The 27,599-nt window shown below is 40.6% G+C and overlaps 1 protein-coding gene across 10 annotated transcripts in view; it reads left to right on the plus strand.

The window, feature by feature from the left end:
* serpinh2 (serine (or cysteine) peptidase inhibitor, clade H, member 2) overlaps positions 1 to 25,127 on the plus strand; it is a 35,301-nt gene extending 10,174 nt beyond the window's left edge. For 6 of the 10 annotated variants that reach the window (XM_081355769.1, XM_081355767.1, XM_081355768.1 and 3 more), the window contains exons 3-5: positions 4,725 to 4,817; positions 4,892 to 5,124; positions 20,544 to 21,808. In XM_081355769.1, coding sequence (XP_081211895.1) covers positions 4,725 to 4,817; positions 4,892 to 5,124; positions 20,544 to 20,849 — 632 coding nt within the window. In that variant the 3' untranslated portion in view covers positions 20,850 to 21,808. Of the gene's footprint in view, positions 1 to 4,724; positions 4,818 to 4,891; positions 5,125 to 20,543; positions 24,124 to 24,549 lie in introns of those variants that run through there. The other 4 variants (XR_014029372.1, XR_014029373.1, XM_081355765.1 and 1 more) reach the window with 4 other exon arrangements.
* The last annotated feature ends 2,472 nt before the right edge of the window (positions 25,128 to 27,599 follow it).

The raw sequence follows: 27,599 nt of genomic DNA on the forward strand, positions 1-27,599 counted from the left end.
TTACGGGAGTGACAACCACATTCTACAACGAAATTAACTCCCAAAAATTCTATGCAGTGTGTACAGAACCGAACAACTTGTTAATGACATATTTTAATGTGCATCAGAGATGTGTCCCTCTTCTGTTTGCATGCGGTTCAAGTCTTGACTCAATTGTGTTGCCAGATCTTCCTTGACAAAAACAGCGAACAAGCCCATTATAAAGCGAGATAAATCCAAATGCTTAATATTGAAAGCAAGACCAAAAAATCATGACCCACAGCTACATACTTTATTAACTCCATAAACTATATCGCTTTATGACTCAAGCTCAAACAAGAAGCCCAAAAACACTTTTAATTAGTGACATGGCAACACTTCAAGTGTGCTCTCTGTGAAGCAGCCTTCCTAACATAAAACTCTGTAGACGATGGTTATGTTAAAATTGCAGAACATAATGAGTTTTTTGTTGCTGTAATATTAATAGTAGGGGTGTAACAATATAGATATATAATATAGAATCGTGAATATTTTTATTCTGGTGTCTCTATTGTCCTGTGCTGTGGGTTTCCAGCACCAAGTCCAAGCCAATTCATTTACACCCCGTATGTAATCTAAAATTTAGCATTGTAATCAACAGTACATTTTTTTTGTTAATCTTTTACCATATGTCTTGGAGTATCGCAATAATATCATATTGTGAGTTCAGTATCATGATATGTATTGAATCGTGACATAAGGGTATCGTTACATCCCTAATTAATAGCGGATACCAAACCTGCAAGACGCCAGAACTTGCTATGCCGTCAATCGTCCCAATTTCAGGAGTGAATTGTGTTCCGTACACACATGGAACGATAAATTAGGGGATTCACTCCCGTACAGGCTACATGCTTCCCGTGTATGTACAATTCTTAATTCCAGGTACACTAAAACAAATATGCAGACACCATGGAGAACTGGATCGGAGCTCATAGCAGGGGGCAAATGGAGAGCCACAGGTGTGAAGGGAAAAGAAAGACAGGGGTGAAAGATGAGAGATTTTTGGTTTAACGAGAAAGACAGAGGGAACTTTAGGCCCGTTCGGGGTGTGTTGTGGTGGCAGACACAACACTCGCTCAGCTCATTACCTCAGTCTTTGTGCTCTGTACAGCAAGCCCCAAAACAAGCACATACACTTCAGCAGAGCACCAAAGGATCTGGCGAGAGAAGAGGAACGTGCTTTAAATCAGAGCGCTTTAGCTTTATTGTTTGTGGCACGGTTATTAGTGAACATGGGCATGAGAGAGGTTTCAAGATGCAAAACCACACAATAGCCGCATTGTCTTTACGCTCTGTAATTAATGAAGAAGGTATGAGCGTCCCTCTCTTGTGAATGCTCGTCGGGTCACTGTTTCTCTCTTTCAGTCACAGAATCTCCCAGGATGTTTTTCTTTCTTTTGATTGCCAGCCAAGACCGCAGTGACAAGAATCCTTGTGTGGCATTTCAGAAACTCGCATGGCAGAATTCCCCTTTTAATGCTTGCAGTTCCAAGAGCTTTGCCACCCCATAATAACTGACAGATACCATGCCATGTGTTTTGAACTTTAGACTGATCAAATTTCATCCCCCTGTATAATTATTGAAATCCAACTGCTCTGGCTCTTGGCTTGTGTTCACAAGCTCAAAGGGAACTGCTAACATACCATTGAGGCGCATGCAAAGCTTGGCACGGGGCCGACCGGAGAGGTTTGCTTTCCTTACACAGGGTCAGGTGTTTCTCATAATAAATGACAGTTGAACGTCTCGTCTCGGGTTTATAAAACCAGGCGCTTTTCTTTAAAGAGGAATTCTAACCAAGTTTCTGTCTCTTTGTTTTGTTTATTTTCTGATTTTGTTAATGGTATTCCTAATTATCTGTAAAGGATATGTTTTGAATTCCTCCGGTTGAGGATGTTTAATGCTGAAAGCAGTGGTTTTGGGACCGGGAGTGTTTAAAGGTGATTATGGAAATTTCATCTTGGGTGGCACATTCCTGTTTAAGGCACAACAAAACAGAGGCCTGGATAAACTAAAGCTATACATGCAGACGTGCGATCAGGTGACTTTGTAATTTGGTGCTAGTTTCAAGAAACATTTCTTATTATTATCAATGTTGAAAACAGTTGTGTTGCTTAATATTTTTTTAGAAACTGTGATGCAATTTTTTCAGGATTTTTTTAACAGTTCATAAGAACAGCATTTAAAGGAAATCTAAATATTTCGTAACATTATGCATGTCACTTTTGATCTATATTATGCATGCATGCTGAATAAAAGCGTTCATTTCTTTTCCTCCCGATGTTAGAGCACTTCATCATACAGTAGATCAGAAAAGTTCTTCCGTCTATCCAAGTACATAATCTGAAAGTATCTTTAGTGTCTATGTTCAAAGTTAATGGGGTCATGAGATGAGACATCAAATGTCACACGGGCAAATACATTTGCATATGCCTGCCTCCAGACATTGACATCGATGAATAGTTCTACATCATCACACCATAGGCTCCGCCCACTGGCGTTCAGTCGCTTAACGACTGACATTTGATTACACTGGATGTGAGTGTCACTTCAAAAACATAAAACCCATTATAATCACTGACGCTGTCTACACTGATACAGTTTACAGATGCGTGTTCAGTTTCTGACACTTGAGTCTGTCGACAACAGGACTAATGAAAGAGTGAAAGAACTTTCGCTGGAGATCTGTCTCTCTCTCTCTTTTTTGTGCATTGTCTCACCCACATGCTGGAGTCTTGTTCTAATCAGTGCTCAGTGTAATGGAGAGTTCACAAAGAAACTCTTGTTGAAAGATGAAGCAGCGACTGTATTCAATCTGACAGCAGCTGCAGCACAAACTGAAGTAAATGATTTCATAATGCTTTATCTGTAAATGATGGTTTTATATGGATAAAGTTTTCAAAACACTTACCGGTGTTCAGTAGCGAGTGTGCGTTGATACTGTTTCCTATGCAGTGACGTTAGCCAATCATAACAGTGGCCGCTTACTGAAAAGCCTTAAAGGAGCCGTGCCTTAAAAACAGATAGAGGCTCAGAATGAGTGTTGAAAAGGGGTTGCACGACTACTGATTTCTACTAGTCGATTTCTTATCAAAACAATACTCGAGTTACTCGACTACTCGTCGTTTATGCTACTGTATATGAAAAGACATGAAATAGCTAGATCTTATCAATAAACATTTATTAATTCATAGCCTAATGCAACAATTACATAAGTAAACTCTCAAAACGTTATAATTATGACATTTCATTTTTAAATTTTCATGTAACAGTCTAAAGCCAAATAAATAGCCGTTCTTGCCTTTAATTTCAGACGTCTGCTTCTAGGGGCCGTTCACATATCGCGTCTTTTCCGCGCTCAAGGTCGTTATTTCAAATGTAGGCGCGCGGCGAGCGCGCTCATAATGAAAGCAACGGACGTGGTGCGCTAGTTTGTCCAGTCGGGTTTTTCCTTCTCATCTCCAGAAATATATCTAGTAGTAAAGCTAATGCAAGGGCTAGAAATAAATTAATCCTTTGCTGAATGATACTTCTTCGTCATCATGTAGAGCGCAGTTTGGTTGCATAGCAACGACAGACGCCACGGGAGCGCAAGCGCTTGTAGGAGACAGCGGCACGGCCGCGCGCGCTTTCCACACGTTTTTAGAAGCAATATGTGAACGGCCTCTTGCAGAGTTGGCCAAATTACAATATTTTTGTCATCCTTGATGCAGTTCTTCCACACATCTGACGCGTGGTGTCTGTTGGTGGCGTTCGCCATTTTTAATTCATTTATGTTTAGGCTAATGGACGCTCGAGTAGTCGATTGTTTCCGACAGCGTCGACTACTGGTTGAAGTAGTCGATCTATCGACTACTCGACTAGTCTATGCGAGCCCTAGTTGAAATTTATAGTTTTTCCAAATATGTATTTGTTTTATTAACACTATATTTGAACCTCAAGGAACATATTAAAAATAAGCTCTAGTATATTTTTTCCGATGACACTTTGACACTTTTTTTTTTATCTGACACAATGATATTTAGACATTTTAAGTGTCCAAATAGTTTCTGAGGCGACTGTAGGTCTAAATAACAAGTGTCAAGGTTCAAATTGAGTTGCAGAAGCCACTGACTGTCTTATCTTTTTGTCTCTTCTCTCCTCTTGAAGAGCAATATAGGGCTTCTGGTGCAGAGAAATACAATAACACGGCCTGGCTTAACCCCATAGTGTCTTGCATGAATCCTTAGTGTTTGATTTGACTTGATACTGCTTTTTTGGCTCTTTCTTTTTCTCTAATTTTTTATCTTTCCCTTGACTAATCCAATAAGGTGGAAATACTGTGGAAAAGAACATGTGACTGTAATACTGCTAATAGTCTCTTTATCGAATCTCATCTTTGTCAGTGAATTTAATGGGTGTAATGGGCTGTAATAATACGTCCTATGCCTCTGCCTCCCCTGCACCCCTCCTCTTGCCTTTTCTTTCTTTTATCTTTCGCTCTTTTTCTGGCATGGTTTCTGTGATTGTTCTTTTGTATGATATGACTCATCAAGGTCTCAATGTATGTCAGATCCAAAGATGAGTTTGTCTGTAAGATTAGTAATGTAAGATGATGGTACTCAATGTTCTCTAATAGTTTGTGTCAGGAAATGATTGCCCGGGTCATGACGTCCCAAGTCATGTTCATTTATTGATTCATTTATGTTGATTTTTCTGATTGTAGGATTTTGGGATCGAGGCTTCTACCATGAAAGCCAAGAATTGCGCAACTTCCTGGGTACCAAATACACTAAAATTCCCATGATGCACAGATCAGGTAAGTCCCAACAGTCATTTATCATTGGCATACACATCTAAGCGATCCAAACCACCAAATGTCTGTTTTCTCAGGCGTATACCATCACTACGAGGACATGGAGAACATGGTACAGGTGTTGGAACTGGGCCTGTGGGAAGGGAAGGCCAGCATGGTGCTGCTTTTGCCCTTCCATGTGGAGGGTTTGGCTCGGCTGGACCGTCTGCTGACCCTGGATCAGGTGGAGAAGTGGTTGGGGAAACTAAACTCCACAAGTATGGCACTATCCCTCCCGAGAGCCAAGATGAGCAGCGCGATTAATCTACAGGTAATAGTCTAAATATTGTACATATCACTTCCTACACGGTCGTTATGAGTGTGTGAAATGCAATTTCAAAACATTACGTTATAGATAAATATTCTTAACATACAATGTAGATAAGACTCATTTAGAAAGCTAATGGAAGATATCCAGAGATGACATTAGCATAATGAGAACCAACCATAGGTCATAGATTATTCTCATTCAGAGGGAAAGCTATTTTCCTTTTAATGGAAATCGTGTTTGCACTGAAATTGCAGTCATGGTTTGGAAGGTAGTTTTATGTGTCTTAGGACACTGAGCTATGATTTTTATTCTTTAAAACATTCCTCAGTTGTGCATTTAAGCTCTTCCATTGCCTTAATTTTTGAACACCAGCAGGTTGAGCATGTTGCCCTGTGATCAGCATGCAGATTACACAGGGGTTCGGGCCGTGTTCATTTTTAAAGGGTTTTTATTGTTAATAAAAATAACAAATTTTGTCTTGGAACTATTTTTGTTATAGGAATGCAGTGTTTTACACTTGATTTTGTGAGACTATGGTGTGTGGACCTTGGTCCATCTAGGGGGGGTCAAATAAATGCTGTCTTGGTGAGCATAAGAGCCTTCTTTCAAAAACATAAAAAAAAATCTCACTGACCCCAATCTAACTTTTGAATGGTGGTGTATATATTACAAAAAAGTTAGTGTTTTTTTTAAGGTCTTAAAGTCCCCCTGTGGTGAAAATCAAGTATTTAATGTTGTTTATATGTCTATGTGGTGTTTTTAATATTCTTTAAGACAAACCATGTGCAATTTCATAAATCAAACCCATTGCTGAGTATTTTCTCCTTAAAACTGCAGTGAAACAAAGACAGTCTCAAAAACGCGGTTTGAAATCGCTGGTGTTTCTGATGTCACAAACTACCTTGTAACCAATCATGTCAACGTGCGGACGGGCTTTAGCATATAATTAACAGTGTCTTGAGATATTTTTCTGTTGATATGAAAAATCTGTTAGATTTGTCATTAATGTTAATCAAAGAATCAAGGGAACAGAGAAAATTACTAAAGAACTTGTGTAGCAAGTTCATCATTTTTGTATATTGTTCTTTAAATGTTAGACAGGAAGGGCACAGGTAAATATGACATTTATTATGGGTTTATGTGATGATTTATTTGAAGTTCACTTAAATTTAATTTGAAGCCTAATAAATGTTTGAAAAAATTATAGCTTTCAATTACACTGTAATGTTGAATGGCTATAATTAATGCTTAAAATGGGGGGGGGGATTAATTGATTGTCTGAATAAAAATGATGTCATTTTTATTCAGACATCAATTGCTGTGTTAGTATCAGTGAGACTGACCTTCATTCATAAAAAAGATGCCATCAAACACGTTTTTTTAAATATACTGTCTTTATGTTGTTTTTACATTAATTTGGAGATTAACTGTGAAATTATTACATTATAAAATATATAAACTAGATATAAACCTACAAAAATGTAAGTGTTTTTAATTGCAATTAATTATAATTAAATCACAGAATTTTTTTGATTCATTGAGTTCATTTTTTTAATCAATTGACAGCACAAATATAGATAGATGGATGGATGGATGGATGGATGGATGGATGGATGGATGGATAGATAGATAGATGGATAGATAATGTGTGTGTGTGTAGTTAGTGATGGATCATGTATGGCATTAAAAAAAATGGCATTAAAAAAGGCATTAAAAAGCCATTTAAATTTAATTTGAAGATACCTGCAGAAACCCTGGATATGAAAAATCTGTTAGATTTAGCAATATAGCGTGTATGATGTATATGTATATGTGTATGAACTATATACCTTTCTCCACTGATGTTCTGAGATGTTCAAAGCGTTTCTGATGATTGTTTGTATAACATTAGCAACACATTATTAGCTGTTTGATAACATAATCAAGCCAAAGGCTGATCATATTTAATTACCATTATGTGTCCGACTTTGTACTTTGTGATACCACTGTGCAGCGTTTACCTCAGTAATTTGACAGTGTGAATCTCTGATCTGGCGTGAGTGAGTGGAGGCGGAGCTAATTAGCATATTCATACGCGTATACGAATTTTACTTGACAGGAAAAAACTTTTACATATTTAATTTTTGTGATCAAAGATGAGTTTTAAGGGATACAATTATTGACTACAGGGTGACTTTAAACATTGTTGATGGTCATGTTGTGCAATTCAGACATCAACAGAACCCCCCACCAGCACCACCGAAAGTCATCCTATAATTGTGTGTCTGTGATCCCTCTAAGTGTTTTTTCATACAGACTAAAGACTCTTTTGGCATCCCAAAAATTCACGCTCCATCAAGGCCTGGGCAAAGGCATAGTATAGCGGCCCACAGCCCTTCAGAGAGATGCCATGCTGGGTTAGAAGCTCAGCAAGAGTCTCTCCAGCAGCTCGGCCACAAGAAGCAGCCTGGACTCAGACAGCAGAAAGTGACAGAGTTTTAGAATAGCACAGATGGTTCTGCCTGCACTGCTGAACAGATCTGGATTTGGACGACAGAGAGTGACAGTGACTGTGGCGGGCTTGTTTGGGCTGTTGAGTTCAGTAGATGAATCCGTGTCTGGTACGATTGGCTCGTGTGGTAAGCACATTGGATTCTTTGGTTTCTTGTGGTGGGTGGATATGTCAAGTACGCCTTCATAGTTCTCTTCTTGTGAATTGTGGAGGTGAAGTGTTTTGGAGCTTGATGAATGATTTTGTGACATCTGCTGGCTCTCCTCCTCTCTCCTCCCTCGCCTCTTTCCTGTCTCCCTGCCCGTTCTTCTTATTCTTTTTTTTTTCTTTTTCCAGCTACCTCTCCGTCCTCCCTCTCTCAGTGTCTGACCTCAGCACATCTATCTCTTGCCCGGAGTCCACTGGTTCCTCCCACTCATCCTTCGTCTCCCTTTCTTTATTCATCACTTCATGCACCACCTCAATCTTTGTGTCTGCCCTCTCATTCTCTCTCATTTCTAGCTGGTCAGAGCCCCTGCAGCTCATCTTCTGTCTCTGCCCTTTTCTTCTCTCACACGCTTTCTTTTCTCTCTTTTTACCTCCTTCATATTCACTTGCACCTCTTTCTGCAGTCTTCATAAACAGAAGCTCAATCGAACATACTTGACACACGAGAATTAACCTCATTGGTTCTTGTTGAAGCTCAAACGTGATGCGTAACGCGAGAATGAACCTCATTGGTTCTTGTTGAAGCTCAAACGTGATGCGTAACGCGAGAATGAACCTCATTGGTTCTTGCTGAAGCTCAAACGTGATGCATAACGCGAGAATGAACCTCATTGGTTGTTGTTGAAGCTCAAACGTGATGCATAACGCGAGAATGAACCTCATTGGTTGTTGTTGAAGCTCAAACGTGATGCGTAACACGAGAATGAACCTCATTGGTTCTTGTTGAAGTTCAAACGTGATGCGTAACGCGAGAATGAACCTCATTGGTTCTTGTTGAAGTTCAAACGTGATGCGTAACACGAGAATGAACCTCATTGGTTCTTGCTGAAGCTCAAACGTGATGCGTAACACGAGAATGAACCTCATTGGTTCTTGTTGAAGCTCAAACGTGATGCGTAACACGAGAATGAACCTCATTGGTTCTTGTTGAAGCTCAAACGTGATGCGTAACACGAGAATGAACCTCATTGGTTCTTGTTGAAGCTCAAACGTCAAATGTGATGCATAACACGAGAATGAACCTCATTGGTTCTTGTTGAAGCTCAAACGTGATGCGTAACGCGAGAATGAACCTCATTGGTTCTTGTTGAAGTTCAAACGTGATGCGTAACACGAGAATGAACCTCATTGGTTCTTGCTGAAGCTCAAACGTGATGCGTAACACGAGAATGAACCTCATTGGTTCTTGTTGAAGCTCAAACGTGATGCGTAACACGAGAATGAACCTCATTGGTTCTTGTTGAAGCTCAAACGTGATGCGTAACACGAGAATGAACCTCATTGGTTCTTGTTGAAGCTCAAACGTCAAATGTGATGCATAACACGAGAATGAACCTCATTGGTTCTTGTTGAAGCTCAAACGTGATGCGTAACGCGAGAATGAACCTCATTGGTTCTTGTTGAAGTTCAAACGTGATGCGTAACACGAGAATGAACCTCATTGGTTCTTGCTGAAGCTCAAACGTGATGCGTAACACGAGAATGAACCTCATTGGTTCTTGTTGAAGCTCAAACGTGATGCGTAACACGAGAATGAACCTCATTGGTTCTTGTTGAAGCTCAAACGTGATGCGTAACACGAGAATGAACCTCATTGGTTCTTGTTGAAGCTCAAACGTCAAATGTGATGCATAACACGAGAATGAACCTCATTGGTTCTTGTTGAAGCTCAAACGTGATGCGTAACACAAGAATGAACCTCATTGGTTCTCTCACGTCAAGTGAACATGCTTGAGCTTCTGTTTTCCATGACTGATGTGTGAGCTGATGAATGTTTATTTGTGAATAAAAGCCTAAATTCAATCTGTTCATCATATAAAGCGATCTAGTCTCCAGAAAATTTGGACTAAACCGCTCAATCCACATTGATTAGTTTTACGATCTCGTTGTGAACTTTTTTAAGCTTCAAAGTGTCAGTTGCGTAGCTGTCAATGGAGGGACAGAAAGCTCTCAGATTTCATCAAAAAGATCTTCATTTGTGTTCCGAAGATGAACGAAAGTCTTACGGGTTTTGGAACGACATGACGGTGATTAATGACTGAATTTTTCTTTTTGGGTGAACAATCCCTTTAAGTTAAACATATTTCATTGATATCTTAAGTGCATAAGTTAACTTTGACAGCCCAAAAATTACATTTTATAAAAAATATTTTTTAAAAATCTCTTTGCTAACCCCCTTGCACTTCCTTGTGGTCCTCAAAGGTCCCCAGAGTCCATTTTGAAAACCCCTGCTGTAGGGTCACTGTCCCAGGGTAATGCTGCAGGCAGATTACCTACTCTTTAAACCACAAGGTTGGCTCTATCCTCATAGTAGACAGCAGATGCCAGGACAAATGTGTCAAGAGGAGTCCAGTGGCAGAAAATGGTAGGAATTTAGAAAAGTAGAGGTTAAAAGAGACAGAGAGAGAGTAGAAAAAAGGTACAAAAAAATTGACAGTTGTTGAACTAGACAGGTCAAACGGGGCACAACTCTTCCCAGGGAGCACAGAGAAGAGAACGGTCGTGAGGAACAGCATTTTGTTAAAGTTTTGTAATGCTGGGTGAGAAATATAAGCGGCCACATGCCATGTCCGTGCATTCAGCCCTGCTCAGAAGAACAAGATTTTGACATTAAAATGAGCGGTAAGGATGCCCAAGAGAGACCTAGCAGCTTGCTTTAAAAGAAACCCACCGACAGCCCAGACATGACTCCCTTTTTTTAAGCTTGCTGTGTTCACATACAGTAAGTGATGCCCCAGCGTGCGGAAAGAGGCCGAAAAGTCATGACATGAATAGAGCTGTATTACTTCTCTGACAAGCTCTCCTGCTGCTCCCTCACTCTCCACATCATTCAGCTCTCTGTCTTTCTCTGCACTTTCATGCTCTTGTCTGGCTTTTTCTTTATTCTGCCACACACACTCTCTCTCTTGTAGTATCTGAGGAAATATCACACTAGGTCAGAGACACTTGATTCCTCTACTTTTATATGGGCAGTGACAGAAGAGGCGCGCTGAGTGTTGCTTCCCTCTCCCTCTCTGATCGGGTCGAAAGTGAGCAAACACAGCCTCCATCTCGAGGCGTAAATAGCGTTTTCCACTTTTTATCTATCATCTCGCCTCAGAGCCTCAGCCTCCAACATGGCCGCCAAACGCTCTGTCGCTCTGAAGTCGCTCTAGGCTTCGGCATGGACGTCTTCGGTCTCAGGAGGAGCTGCTATTATCCTGATTTCCAATCCGTGCGCTTGCGTATGCACTAATGTAGCCGTGCTGCGTGGCTACGGGGCGCCCGGCTCGGGGCAGGATGACCCAAATTGGACTGACGTGCAGCTGGAGAGGTGAGTGGTTGTGAGGGAGGTGGAATAGGGTTGAGTGCTGGAGAGAGAAAGAGATGGGGAAAGGGCATTGTGGATGAGCCGGATAAAAATATCCGCTCTGGTGCTGAGGCAGCGAGGCCAGAGCTCAGGAGCGGTTAGTGCCAGGCGATAGTGGCTAACAAGAGATTGAGTCTGGACTCCATAACGAGCACGAGGGGTCGAGGGGTCACCGTCTGCCTGATGCCTGGCAAACACACACAGCCAGACACACTGACCTTAAGAGTCTGACGCAGGGATACTCAGAAAACACACACACACACACTTACCGTGCCAAGGCCTGTGGATGCCAGTGTGGCCGTAATTGGATTGCACAGTTCTGTGTGTGTGCCAGAGAGACAGAGGGAGTCAAGCTAACATACACACACTCATTGATGAGGTCATGAAGTGGATGTGGTGTGTATGCCAGGACTTGGGAAAAGCCTGTTGTGTTTAGACAAGTGTTTTAGAGAGCAGTGTAAAATGCTAATTTATAATCTCATACAAATATTGACATATCCTTTTTATTATGTGTAAAACTCTATAGTATATTGAGATCGAATGGCCTTGTTGTAAAGTTCTTTTGTGATGCTTGCCAATAGCAAATGAATTTCTATCATTAGTTGTCATAAATAATTCTTGGCAGCAATGAAAATGTATTCTATTAATTCCATAAATTAATGTTTTAGTACTTCTTAGGAAGGGATATTTGGAAATAAAGAGAGACAGTTATTTTTATATGATCATCATGAGCCTATTGTCAATTGATGAGATTATTTCAGATGTCACAAACAAAAAATTGGTTTTATTTTAAAAGACTTTGTAATGAGGCACAAAAGTGGCATAAATGAAGTCTAATAATTGGCCCTAACTATTGGCTTATATTAAATAAAAAATATTCATGTTCATTCATTAATTTAATTTAATTTAATTCATTATTTTTATAAAATGATATGGCGTCATTGAATCAATCTATAATTCACCTCAAAATGAAATTGTCAATTACTCACCCATTTAAAGGGCACCTATTATGACTCTTTTCACAAGATGTAAAATAAGTCTCTGATGTCCCCAGAGTATGTATGTGAAGTTTTAGCTCAAAATACCCAACAGATTATTTTTTACAGCATGTTTAAATTGTCATTGTTTGGGGCTCAGAAAAACGCGCTGTTTTAGTGTGTGCCCTTTAAATGCAAATGAACTGCTGCTGCACGGCCCAGGGGGCGGAGCATCACGAGCTCGCGCTCAGAGCAAGGACAATCTCATCTGATAATATCAGAACAGAAACTCTCAGTTGCGGTGTTCATTTTGACTCGGAGTCGGACAATAATGCCTATAGAGTCAGATAATATATGCTGCATGGAGATAGAACAGGTATAGTTTAGTTTAATTATGGTTATAATTTACTTGTCATCTGCTTTTATCCACTATCAATACAAGCCTGCTGTAGCAGACCCTGTGTGACCCCCCCGAATGATGACCAACATATACTGATGAGTTCAGTGAAGTTTATTGTACATCACACAAAAGATGAGCGTTAGTTTTACTCCAGAAAATCACTGTAAGAGCTGAATAAACACAGTATAAGAAGTGAGCATTAAAGTCTTATCCATAAACTCTCTCTCTCTCTCTCTCTCTCTCTCTCTCTCTCCCTTTCATTATCAACAACATACACAGCGAAATACACAAAACACTCGTTACAACTAACAGTAAACAAATATATACACACCTTTTCAGTGGGTGCTTAATAAACTCGTAAACCTTATATCCATAAAATGACTCGATGAGCTGTCATAAAGTGCGCGCTCTCACTTTAATTTCTGCCATGATCAGTAACGTTAGTCCTATCGCTCGGAAGACCGTAAGCTGGATCACGAACAGTTGTACTGATCCATCCTCGAGTAACAACGAGAGTAAATGAAGACTGATATGTTCATTCTTACATCCAACAACAACACACCTCAATCGCTTTGGAGACATTCTTGTCTACAGCTGCTCAAGCGTCGAACAATGGCGGACTCGTGGTCCAGCTCACTCAGGGCGGGTCTATGCTCAAACTCCAGTGTCAATCAACCGTCGTGGGCGGGGCTTGTGCAATTCTACGTCACATTGCATAGAATCTGAGAACTGCTCATTCTGAGATAGTGCTTATGATTTATGGGGATTATAAAAAAAACACTGGGTGGATTTTTATAATTCTAGGGTAGTTTTGCTTACACACTGCCAACACACATTTATGTTCAAACACCATGTAAAAGTGAATTTTGCATAATAGGTGCCCTTTAAACATTTCGGGCCCTATCTTGCACCCAGCGCAATTGACTTTGTACACCAACACATGTATCATTCCTATTTTGCACCCGACGCACAGCAGACTTTTCCCTCCACAGACGCATGTCGGTAAATTAGGGAATGAACTTGCGCTCCCGGGGCGGTTCAGCAAAAAGAGGAGGCGTGTTCCGGCGCAAACGTTCCCTGGTGCTATTTTGCAGTTCCAGAAAACAATTCCGCCACAGACCAGGAAAAACCTAGTCTAAAGTCAGTGGCGCATTATTCAGATGCTATTTTAAGGGCGCATGCTTGGCCATAATGTAGCGTGTGCACAACGCGCATACACTTTGCTTCTCTCATCTACACAGACACAGCAGTTCCCATTTTTGCAATCCATACATAATTACAGGGGAAAATATTCCACATGAAGGAAATCATTGTGGTGTCCATGAAGATGTGAAAAAATAAGCATAAATCTAGCTTACACATTTACCCAAATTATTCAGGCTAATTGTAGTAATGACGGATCACACCTGTTTGACCAATAGTGGCAAGACATTCCGCCATTATAATAGCAATCCGCCATGGAACAAGCGCGCCTGCTTTTAAAGGGAATGTGAGATGACGCTCTGATTGGTTTATTGCACATTACGCCCAAACCACACCTATGAGTAATGTAGCTACTTCAGACCAACCCATTTTAGATTTGCATCTGGCGAAAGAGTCATTTATCCTGCCGGTATTATAGCAACAGCGCCCGAGATCCGCCCACAAAGTTACTTGCGTTTCGCGTTTGATACATGCATTTCAGATCGTTAAAATAGGCCCCTTCATCTTTGAAACACAAATTTATATATTTTTAATGAAACCTCCATTGAAAGTCCATTACACCAAAACTGGTGTAAAAAAGTTCATAAAGATATCCTTATGAATCTAGTGGTTTGCCAAGACTTCTGAAGAGACATGATCGCTTTTTCAGATGACAAACAGATTTACATCTGCACATACATCATACATCAAGCTCATCAAAATAAACATCTCTCAGATTTCATTTAAATATCTCAATTTGTGTTTTGAAGATGAACGCAAAGCCTTATGGGTTTGAAACGTGTGGGTGAATACAATAATTCAGAATTTAAAATTTTTATGGTGAACTATCTGTTTGCAGAATACCACAGAAATCTATATTTTAGTCCTGCAAAATTGTGGGTTTTCTCTTATTACAGAAATTTCTGTTAGCAGACTCACCTTGGCATTATGCCTCTTTTATCTAAAGTGGGAGGCTCCCCCTAGGGGAGGGGTTTGCAACTGCTTTGACTGATTCATAAGTGTTTTTTTATTCACTATACAACCTGCTCATAAGAGTCATTCATTTGGAAATTGGCTTGCACCGCACTGTTGATTTTAGTTGAGGCTCAGTGGTTCCCTTGAGTAGTAGCGCAGAAAATATTGATGTATTGAGGGTTTAGTATTTTATACGGAAAATGTTTTGAAAATCAGTTGCTCCATATTATAATTTTTTTAAACCAATTTGGAACAAGAATCTGTTCTTGTTTTCCCAACCATTTGTAATTTAATATATGCATTTCATGTGTTAACACAGCTGTTTTGCACCAGCAGGTTTGGTTTTTCACTCTAATTTCTTGTGATTTTTCCAGGAAGCTGATAAACGGCGTGACGTTCTTTGTGGCAGAATGTGATGTAAAGGATAAACAAAAAGAAGTTTATTGAGTGTGTAGCGGAAGAAAGTGAAGAGGAGAGAGATAGAGAATGTAAATTAGACATAAGATAGTGATAAAGAACTCTGCCACTGAATAATGCCCAAGACGTATTCTGAAACTGACTGCCTTGATGCTGCGAGGCTGAATAAAACAGCTTCTGAAGGCTCAGTGTGCCACTGGTGAAGCCATCTCCACCCCTCAAGTTCCCATACATCATCGTGTTGTATAGAAAATACAATATGGAGCCGACTCCAGGGCTGGTTCTTCTTGTGCGTTATTCATAAGCTGTATGTTTTTATAGTTGTGTTTATTGATGTAGGCGCTTGAATTATGCTACGGCATAATGCTGCAGTTTGCTAAAAAAAAAAAAAAAACGGATGGAGAATAAGGATGGGCTGCAACAGACAGAAAGAGAGAGTGAGAAGAGAAGAAAATAGAGACGCTCCATTTCCACCCAATGAGCAGCATTAGAGCTGAACCATGTTTACACAGCCCTCCTCCTCGCTCCATCTCTCTCTCTCTCTCTCTCTTTTTCCTCCATCTGCCCATCACATTTACTGCATTAGTTGGGAGTCTGTGTGCCACATTACTACATGTTATTTATTAGCCTCCTTTCATCTGTTTCCAGGGCAAAAACTACTGTACTCATCTGCAGAGCCATCACTCAATCCCACTGCCTGCTGGGCACGTCTCCTCTCCGTAAACGTGTCATTAATTCATTTGGGGGCTCAGTGCACTCAGGGAGGGTTTACCTGTTCCTCCTCCAGGGCATCCTTTCAGCTGCGTTGGATTTTGTAGGAGTGAGGCCAAGCTTCACTAGCTTCAAATGACTCAAAGCTAAGCTGTGTGTCATCTTGGAGATCTGGACTCAGTTACTATGCGAAATGAGCATTTTTTTCGACCGCCGACCCCGGGAGGGTTTCTTGAATGAACCCTTGCACAACGACGGCCCGTGCTGAATATTTAAACGCTGATTGTTTTTAAAAATGAAGTGACCTCAGCATATCCGCACATCCCGAGAGGTGCCACCATCCCAAGGAGAAAGAGCGAGACAAGGAAACAGGCATGCTATTTATAGTGGCTGTCACAATGCAGGCTGGGAGATGCCTGCTAATGTTGCATGTGACTGTAATTGCCGGAGACAGGACTGTCGTAGTAACACGCGGTGCCATGTCACCGCAGAGGCAACAAGCTGCTTCAGGTCAAGGCTATGCGGCCCAGGAGCGGATGTGCATCTATAGTGCCGGAAAACATCAAAGTTACATCGGGAAAGCTGGGGAGATGCAAGGAAAAACCCTTTGAGCCACACAGAGAATTAATTAAAGGGAAGTAAATGCACCCGATGCAGTGTCAGCCTGTTATAGCAAGGACATACAGCCGTGAGAGAGGGCGAGAAAGCCTCAGGAGACAGAGAGGAAAGACTGTCACTCTCGGGAACATAAATACACGCTTAGATACAAGCCTGGACATTCGGATCAGAGCGGGAAAAAGACAGGGAGCGCGTGAGAGCAGGCGAGAGAGGAATTAAACAAGCGGCGGATGGTCAGATGAGGAATGAGGATGCCACAGAGGTGGCTGAGCCGTCGACAGGATCAGGCAGTGATGAAGTGATGGAGGAAAGAGGTAGGAGAAGGAGAATAATGGATGAGGACAATAGAAGTGCATTAGTGGAGGTGTGCGCCGAGACTGTTGAGAGAGAGAGAGAGAGAACCGCAGAGGGTCGAACCGTGTTAGTGAGGTGACAGCCTCCCCCACCTCTCTCCCTCATTATCAACCTCTCCGTCCATCTTTCTCTCGTTTTCCATCTCCCCTTTAACTACCTCTGTGCCAGCACAAGGGCTGTGTGCCCATTCAGAATTGAATTGAGAATACATTTTAATTGCAGAATTGGAAGTGAAGTAGCGAACGGGATGCAAAGATACTTCAAAGTCCCCTTCGGAGAAAAGTCAGTTCATTCGGTGGCCATATTTGGAACGCCTCCGGGCAGCTATTTCAGGTGTGTAAAACCAACTCCTGTCTACAGTGCTTGAATGGGGAAATAGCAAAAACTTGTGCCAAACTCACATTTAAATAACATGTTTCAAATAAGCAATAAAACCTTGACACAAACTGTCCCATAAATGTAGCTGCTTATGCTCAAATAGCATAAAAAATCACTTATTTCAAGTTGGTCCATTGGAATGGGGAAAAAGAACAGATGGTTTCAAGACGTTGTTTTTTTTTAAATGCACAAGGTGAGCATGTCTTATGCCTGCTACAGACTGTGCGATTTCTGCAATCCTATAAGATCATTATAGATCACACTGTACGACATGGATCTAATAAACTTGGGTACGACATGCATGTAGACTGTACGATGATGATGACACCTATTGAATCGTAGGCTACGACGCAAGTTAGTATAGTTAGAATAAAGTTAGAGTAAAACATCACCATCAGCATGCGCTAGTGTGAACAAATAGAGCAAGATGAATCGCTCTTTGGCAATTGTGGTTTTTATGTGCGCTGAAAAAAGAGGAGGAAGCAAAAGAGGAGAATATGGAAGTGGTCATGTCTAGGGAAAAGAGGCCAACTTAGCATGCAAACTTTGCAAATGGAGCTTGAGGTAAAAAGTTTTAGCGCATGTTGCGTTGATCAATACGACATTTCATGTTGCATTTTAATTGGCTAGTCAGTAGATGTAGTTCGTAGCAGCAAACACACGGTGAGACGATCATGCTAAGTTACTGACACTGTCAGAAAATTATCGTAGGCTATCTTTGGTCGCAAGACCGTGACAACAGCCGTCTTTGAACCTCTCTCGCTGTTCGACGTAGAACCACCGTTAAAGGTATAGCGGAGGATTTTCTTTTTCCGGGTGGGTAGTGTAAACTATTGGTCCACCTAAGTGTCAATCATTCTGGTGATATGTTTACGTAAGGCCGTCGTACGTGCTCGTCCCTTAGTTTTCGCTTTCTGCGCATGCGCACTTTCAGGTGTTTATGTGTGGTGAGCTAGAGTTACGGTTTAAGCAATTCATTGAAGCTCGCCGTTTCACCGGGTCCTTTGAAAATGTCTGAGGGTCGCAAGAGAAAAAGTTTGTACGAACTGTATGAGAAGAAGAGAAAGGCCTCAGAAGAGAGAAACAAGATCAGAGTGTTTTTGGGAGATTGTTTCACACGATGGCGTGCGCTGAAAACACAGGTTGGGCTTCCCACTGATGCCTCAGTCGCGAAGTTTCTACTCGACAGGTAAAGTTTGGCATGCTATTTGGTGAAAAAGTGCAAATCTTCTTTTGGAAAGTAATCTTGTATGAGTGATGCCGACAGCAACTTGTAAACAGAGCGTGCACGAGGAGAACCTCGCACACGTTTAATAGGCGTTCCCTCTCGGGAGCAAGTAGAGTGTTGCGCATGTGCATTTTTTCAAAAAGTGGAGAGGGCGGTTCTTATCTAAAATTCGGAAAGATCCTCCGCTATACCTTTAAGGAGCCACGATTGGGACAGCCCAAAATCGTACATTGTGTACCAGGCATAAGACATCCATCTAGTGCATGTTTACATAGAAAAACAATGGAAAAGCAACACAGTGTAATACAAAAACGCGTTGTGTGTGAATGGCCCCTTTTCCCACCATACTGTGCTTTGCACTTTCTTCATTCGTTGTAAAATTAGTGAACCGTTTTGGTATATACATTCTTTGATTGCAATTTCGAGGTTGACTGTAAGGAAGTAAATTTTTAATTAAGAAAGCAAAGTTTTCAAAGCCTTGTTTGAATAGTTTTATGGTTTTATAGGCCTATAAATAGATCTACCAAAGTATTTATATTTCATCATATTTAATAAATTACCCTTTGCAGACCAGGGTAGAAGGACACTTCTTTTCCCAGAATGTACTAATGTGTTGATTTTATTAGAATTGCCATTCTGTCATTCCGATTCAAATTCCGATTCCGCTTTCTGTCAGGTGGGGACAGTTAAAATACAATTACAATTGATCTGGAACCTTTTCTTTAATTCTGAATTTAGTGCAAACCTAACTAGCACACCAACCCAGCCATTGCCATGCCTTGAGCTCACATCATTTTTACAACAAGATAGAGTATGCATGCGCTCTGCTTTAATTACAATAGTAATTTAGGCGAGAGTGCTTAATCATTCAGTTAAAGCACTTGCCATTCGGTCTCAGCTTTCACAAACAAGTTGGGTGTCTCTCAATCTTCCCACAGCAGTTCACTTATTATCTCCTCTTCCTCATTCCACCATCTCTCTCACAGCCTCTCTCTCTCTCTCCCAATGCGGGTAACTGTCGTTTATCCAGGATCTCATCCAGGGGGAATATAAACTACCTGTCAGCGAGCATCTTTCTGCCAAATTCATATCTGAAAGGAAAACAAAAGCGGGCCGAGGTCAGAGAGATCTTTTTTAAATTATTCATAAGCAGCTCTCCCTCGGCCACCGTCTTCAGCTCCTGTCGCATGCTTTGTACCGCCCGCACTGCCAACAAGGGCATCTGTCATGCCTTTAAAATAAAGGGGAGGCAATGAAGAGGGGAAACAACCAGATTTTTGAAACATTATTGATTTACAGTGACACTCTTTATGTTTTGCTTTCATTTGTCCTTTCTACCTGTCTGAAGAAGACCGCTGTGTTTTTTTCTTTTTATTTCTACCATTGGGAGGCATAAAGAGCCATGAATGTTTAATTTTTCAAGGTCTCTATTTGCCCATATTTGTGCTTTTATTTATAGTCTGCATAATTGATTCACATCATCTTAGTCATTTGGAGCATGGCTTTTGGGGTTTAGTGTTCACCTGTCTTCTGAATCTGATCATTTAGAATCATAGACTGTAAAAAATATGGACGTAGTGTCCGCGACGTCACCCGTAGGTTTCTGAAGAGCATTTTTGAAGCCCAAAGTGGGCGGAGCCGGCCGTCGCCATCTTGGTTGCACGTCACTTCTGGATACACGAAAATGAGCAAAGAGGCGGGATTAGCTGAGGTGACGTGACGTTAACAGACAGCTGACAAACAGCTAGTAGTGACAGCAGCGGCAATCCACCTGTCACTCAAGTGGCCACGCCCTTAATTATGCAGAACTTTAAGGCTTAATATAATTTAAATGGATGAGTTATATAAAAAAAAAATTAACCCCTTCACAGTTGTCATGAAGGGCAAAAATAGGGCTCTAAACATATTTTTTTTCTGCTGTAAAGTTGGGCATTTTAACATGAGGGTCTATGGGATTTACTCTCTTTTGGAGCCTGTCTCTAGCAGCCAGTTGATGAACTGCAGTATAAGTCACTTCCGGGTTGGTTTCAAGAGAGATACAGGAAGGCTGCTGCTTGTTTAGAATACAATTACATTAAATTCTCTTTTTTTCCCCATACTTCTCTCTTTTCCCCTTCTTTACTCTCACTCAGAAGCAGCTGGCCACATTGGGTTTGGTAGACGCGTGGAACGAGACGTTAGCTGATTTCTCCACCGCATCAAGCATGGGACGGGGGAAGCTGCACTTGGGAGCCGTGTTGCACTGGACATCCCTTGAACTGGCCCCTGAATCTGGCAGCATCGACGATATGCATGAGGATGAGGACGTGGAGAAGCCAAAAACCTTCTATGCAGATCATTCCTTCATTATACTAGTCAGGGACAACAGCACTGGTGCATTGCTCATGATAGGTGCACTGGACCACACTGACAGCCCTGCAATTCACGACGAGCTGTAGAGCCAAAATACTTCACCTTCTGCCACTGACAGTCTGCTGAAGAGCCAAAATGGCTGACCTACAGGTATTGACAATAAACTGACCCACTTATCCACTGCAAATCCGCTGTCTTTCATCTGTTGTTCTTGTGTTATGTGCTGACGCGTTACATTTGACTTGTTTTACAGATATGAAAGAGCTTAGAATAGGTTGTAATTAAACTGATGTGTAGGAGAGCACAGAATCTGCGCCCACAGAATTATACCTTGGGTTTCTAAAGAATTTGAAAGTCTTTTATGCAAGTTCTATGCATCTCTTCAACTTGTAGTTTGGCTTATTAAATATTTGGGCTTTTTTGAGGAAGCTTTCAGCTGCCATTATGAGTCAAGTAGTCACAGATCTGTTAAAAGAGGGGCAAGAGATTTTAAAATGATCAAAATCTGGAATTTAATTGTGCATATGGATTTCTGTATATTTTTTTTAACTCTCGCTTTCATCTAGCATTCACTTATACTTTAATTTTATAATACTGTTGAGTATATTTTTTAATCAGATCTGTAGATAACGAATCTATACTTTTAATTATTAGTAATTGCCTAAAATAGTTTTAATTTTTACATTTTTGCATACATTTGTTTTAATCTGAAATATCTTTTATCAGTTATCAGCTATGACATTAAAATAATTATCTGCTTATCAGCATCGGTCAAAATACCGCGCATCCCTAGTTTGCAGCTTGGTATATGAAAACAAACAGTGCAATTGCACAAACTGAATGTTTGAAAAATGCATTTTTTATTATGCAGTTTTTTTTCTATTTGTATTCAAGCTATCAAACAACAAAAAGACAGACTTGATTGTGAAACATCAACTATAAACAAAGTATCTTCTAGCCTATTTTGTGTGTGTCCCTCAACAATGATGTTTGATTTCGGTTTTGGTCAAATTGAAAGGAATTAAATTGAATTTAAAGTTGCCCCTATTATGCTATTTTTAAAGTTTCCTAAAGTTGTTTTGGAGTCTCCTACAACAGGTTCATGCATCAGAGGTCAAAAAACTTTCATTTTCTCATAATATACATTTGCACATCACCACATTTTCATTGATTCTCAAATGACTCGTCAGATGAATCAATCTCTCTAAATCCCTCCTTTCTGCGAGCTACTCTGCTCTGATTGGCCGGACAGCTTAGTCTGTTGTGATTGGTTTACCGCGTACTGTGATTGGTTTAATTCGTGTGTAATGCAGTAATGAACAGTGACGGCAGTAATGAACAGTGAAGTCGATTTTACCATATCAATCCGAGTGCGAGTCCGATGATGAAACACTGGAAGAACTAGTCATTCAACCCGAACCTCCATCGCAAGGACGAATCGAGCAGGACGTTTCTCAGTGAAACGCTACTTAGTTTGAGGTACATTATGAGATGTTGCATCTGTAATTCCTCACCATCAGCATTAACAAGTGCATGTCCATCAACACACCGATTATTTTACTTGTACTTATTTTTTTTTCTAATATATTGCGGTGAACACGTGGAAACTGTATCAAAAACAGTGCATGCATGCAATGTATACATTAGCCGAGCTCTAGCGTGAATGACTGATGTAACATAAATGTTGGTAAAACAACAACTTGCTCCATGCTTAATCTTTCCTCAAAGTAGTAGTAATAGTAAGTTTTAGGTAATAGTGGCCCACAACTGATTAGCAGAAGTATTTCAGTAAGACAGTAATAATGTGAGTTAGCCAGTTAGCAGGAGACCTACACAATATAAAACTCAAAACTAAGTATTTTGAACACCATCTTTCAAGAGCAAGCGGTGTGCGAATCCTGCATTGAACTCTGATTTGAGAAGCAGTCGTCATTAAAATAAAGGGAACACAGCAAAAGTTTAGGATTATACTGCTGCGGTATCGTGGTAAAGATGAACTTTAACCACTGATTCTTCACATGCTCGTCCTTGGGCAGTGAAAATAAACTGGCTTTACCTTCACATTGTAGAGCACAGCGTCTTCTCGACATGATGCTGTCCAGTATCCTGGTGTCTGTGCGGGCAGTGGGCGGGCAATATGCTAATGTTTCGTCTTGACGTCACAACGAAACGGCTTATGACTCATTTGAAAAACAATTAATTTCATTGACTCAGTCGACTCTTACTTTTGAAAGACAATAACTTTATATGGAGTGCACTTTCAGATTTAAAACTTTGCAGGGTGTTTTCATTCACTAGAGCTATGTTACACACTACATGAAAGGTCATTATCAAAAATCCATAATAGGGGCCCTTTAAGGACGCTGCGTATGTGTCAGTTGCGTTGCTTCACTGCCATTCACAAATCCTCTCCTGTGGCCTCATGGGATAGTAAAGTGTCCATCGTATGCACACTTCAGAATCTCACCAGAAGTAGTAGGTCATCCGGGTACTTTTTGAGTATTGTGAATGCGAACATACTCCCTTTTTTCGCCTACTATATAGTAGGGAAGTATGCGCTTTTGGATGCAGTCTCTGTTTTCACACTAGTTAGCCCTACCCAGTGAAATCTCACTGGTCCAAAATCCTGTTTGCAGATTCTGTGTGGGCATAATGATGTAGTTAGATTTAAAATACCCTGTTTGAAGTGTCAGTTTGTGCACTTGTAGAGTGCATGCGTTCCTGTGTCTGCGAGCCATTCACAGCAGAGACACTGACTGACAGCAACACTCACAGTGATAGACGTGCACTGCGATGAGATCGTCAGTGGGAAGCTCTGGAGCCAGTGTGGTGGGTGTCAACTACACTCATATCGACACACTGACACAACTCATTCCCCACTGTAACTGTAGGAAACCCACCATGGTGACAGTCGAGTGAACACATGCTGATGCTGAGATACTGGAAAAGACACACCACCACTCTTACACTGCAACGCAAAATGACATGTAAACTCTTCTATGTCTAACAGAGTGTTTTTAAGTAAAAAAAACTACTAAGTTTAGATTTTATATAGGGCTGGGAAATACGACCAACAGCTTATTCCAAGATACAAATATATATCACTAGATACAGTAGGTATCTGTTATTGTGTTTTTACTTTATTTTGATGGACCATTTAACACATCCTTTTGGGGATAAGTAACAGTACGTCTACTACTGTAACTCTCATTTGATTGTTAGTAGATTATTAGTAGACTGGTAGGGTTAGGGTTAGAATAAGTTGACATGTAGTTGCAAAGTTACTTATAGTCAGTCAAATGTCTATTGGAAGAGCATCACAATAAAGAGTTGGCAGATATTAAAGGAATAGTTCACTTCAAAATGAAAATTCTGTCATCATTTACTCACCATCAAGTTGTTTCAAACCTGTATGAAATTCGTCCTTCTGCTTTACATAAAAGAAGATATTTTGAAGAACGTCTGTAACCAAACAGTTGCTGGTCCCCATTGACTTCCATAGTATTTTTTTTTTCCTTATAATGGAAGTCAATGGGGTCCATCAACTGTTTGGTTACAGACGTTCTTCAAAATATCTTTCTTTGTGTTCAGTAGAAGGAAGTAATTACCATTATTAGTAGTATAAAATACAATACCATAAAATAACTTACTTGCACATTTACATACTGTGATATAAATGATATAGCAAAATCTCTTAACTATAGACACTTTCTATAATCGCCACGAGGCTCTGAAACAAGAAGGCTGCTGTTTTCTCTGTCTCATCTCTTTCTTAATTTCTCCCAGTGTAGCTGACTCATCTTCCTGGACGAACTTACCCGAGCAGATCAGGGACTCCAGAAGAGCACAGGCTAAGCTGGCAGCGCCACCCCCCGCCCCGGGATCACTCTCTCAGGGAGCCAGATCGCTCACCCGGGCTGTTATTGATGGGATAGGCTTAATGCTAATGGCGCTAATGACTCGAGACTGCCGTCAACAACGCAAGACAGATGATAAACCTTTTAATCTTTTAATGCCTGCCCCAATCAATGGAGGCCACGGCCGTACCACTTCATGCCAGTTAAACGCTGTGACAAATCATGCCATAAATTAAGAATTTACATGTTGATTTTACAACACAGGACTTAGTATTTGTTGACTTTTTATTGCAACTGCTATGGTAGAAGGGAAAGCTGTGCATGACTGGGGAAAAATGTCTGTATTGTAAAGTAGTGCTTGTAATATGGCTTCGGGTTATAGGTTATAGTGCTGCATTCAATATACTGAGTGCACCCAAAAATTAAATAAATACATAAATAAACCAAGCAAGATAAAATGTAATATCTTAAGCCAATAAAGCTGTTTGCAAGGCGGGTTTACAAGGCTATAAGGCTTTTAATGTCTCAATGAGCGTATTAATCAGCTTCCATTTTACGTGGTGCTTTATTCATTTAAATTCTCCTGAGTGGAAACCTCTAAAAGTAACATAAAACGAAAACAGAATAACTATGTTATAAAAATGGCCAAAGTACTGTATCCTTATCCAACCCCTGTCCAATAATTACATGAGCGACTGGTCCACGAATATTAAAAGTAGCTGTTATATTGGAACCGTCAGGCCTTTTAAGCGTGGACGCTAATTAAGGGCCACTGGAAAAAGTGGGATGTTCGGTGGCACGACGGATTTTTCATCCTCTCAGCCAATACCGCACATAAACACAAACCGTTCGTTTCGTCCCTCCGCAAATGAATTATTGAGGAATAAAAGAAACGAGTGGGAGAAAAAAGAATCCCCTTTTGCCATTAATCTTAAAAAAAGAGTGTCCCTACACGACCATGTTTTATTAAAAGCTTTGAGGGCAGTTTTATTTGATTACCTCAGAATGCTTCGCTTCCCCGCACTGGAAACACATTTTTAGAGGGCTATTATTTTTACAGACCGACTGTGTTTGCGGATAAAAGGGGGTTATGGAAGGGCATAGATGGATTCTTTTAGATGGAAAAAGTGTAAATGCATTGTACATTTGTCCACATAAGGAACATCAGATGTTTGTCCCTGTTGGTGATGAATGCATAATGTCGAAACTCGAGCTGCTACCGCTTCTACAAGGACCTCGGCGTGCCCTGTGAACACTGAACGCAATATGTGACGATGCTAAAAAATGAGTTGCGTTAATAATCCTTCTGAAAACCACCAGAAGAATGTCATTATTCAATTGCAACTTCCAAAACCTTTAGAGGGACCCAGATGTTGTGTTCTGGCGATGACTTAAGGCTCTCATAGCCCTCTTGACTTGTATAGGGCTAAGCGTGTGTGAGTGAAACAGAACACTGTGAGCACGTCCATTGGTCTTCATATATCATGTGCATTATGAACATAAAGCATGATGTGCTGCTGTCAGGGACTCTGAGGCCCGAAGCTGTGCAACAAGAGCACATTATTTTTGCTCAAGCTCGCATTAGCTTGGCTGATTCGTGCTCGCATCCTATTCAAGTCAAATTCATTAAATGGCGTTTCTCCCTGCTGAGAACTACTCACCCATACATAGCCTGTATTGATGAGCTGGGAAGTCGGGGTTTACATGTTTGTCGGAGCAAGATGGTGGTGTACTTTCGAAATTACACAAAAATACTTTCTACTTCTAGAAAATGACGAACAAAAAATTTGCATACGGTGTGTTTTGCTTTTTTATGTTAAAGTCCCCCTGCAGTCAATAATTCTATCCTTTAAAACTCATCTTTGATCAGCAAAATGACATATTTAAACTTAAAATATTAATTTTATATATTTAAACCTTAAAATAGCTTGAATGTAACTCTGCACCCTTGCCTCATTTAGTATGCGCGGTTCTATGAATATGCAAATGAGCCCCGCCTCCACTCACTCACTCAGCTCAGAGATCCACTCGTTGACGATCACACGTTGATCTGATTGGTTACAAGGTAGTTTGTGACGTCAGAAACACCAGCGATTTCAAACCGTGTTTTTGTTTCACTGCAGTTTTAAGGAGAAAATACTCAGCAATGGTGTCGACTTATGAATTTGCACATGGTTTGTCTTAAAGCATATTAAAAACACCATATAGACAACATATAAACAACTCCTAAAAGCTTGATTTTTCAACATGGGGGGGGGGGGGTGCTTTAATTAATTAATGAAGCCACTGTAAACTTTATCGTTACATATTACTGTATATTGTTATGTTACAATGCTATTATATTTTGTGTAGGCAAATAGCTTATTTTGATGACACGCCTCAAAGTCGTAATCTCGGGTCTTACAGAAATTCCAGTGCTTCCCACTCATATTTAGGATTTGTGGCGGTGTCCATGTGCGTTCAACTCGTAAATACGATCTACCGACATGACTTGAATGCACGACAGATTTTGAGGCCTGAATATCACCAGAAGTAAAAACTACACAGTATCATGACCTCAGCGTCATCACCACCATTAAGGCCCTTTCACACTGGACGCGATTTTTACGCACGGATAATTCGCACGATGGTTTTATTTTTTGATCAGCTGTTTGTGTAATGAGTGCTTTCACACCGAACGCGAATGTGCTGCGGCGAAAAAACGACTTTTTTTTTCCGTTTCGATGTCGATTTTTTTTTTCTTTTGCGGCGACAGAAAAGACTTCAGCCAATCATATACTACAAGGACAATGATTGTGTGGCGTAGCATTGCCAACCAACTCGGTTATCACGACTGTGAGTATGTTGTGTGATAGTTTTAGTTGTTGTATAGTCCTGTGCTGTGTAGGCTAGCTGGCTAAACTACATTTGGGATAGAAAGCTAATCGTCAAAGATAGAGATAGAGACCGTGTTTACGCGGCTCATGTGATGGGTTTTGA

This window comes from Scardinius erythrophthalmus, assembly GCF_964197995.2.
Source record: "Scardinius erythrophthalmus genome assembly, chromosome: 2".
NCBI lineage: Eukaryota > Metazoa > Chordata > Actinopteri > Cypriniformes > Leuciscidae > Scardinius > Scardinius erythrophthalmus.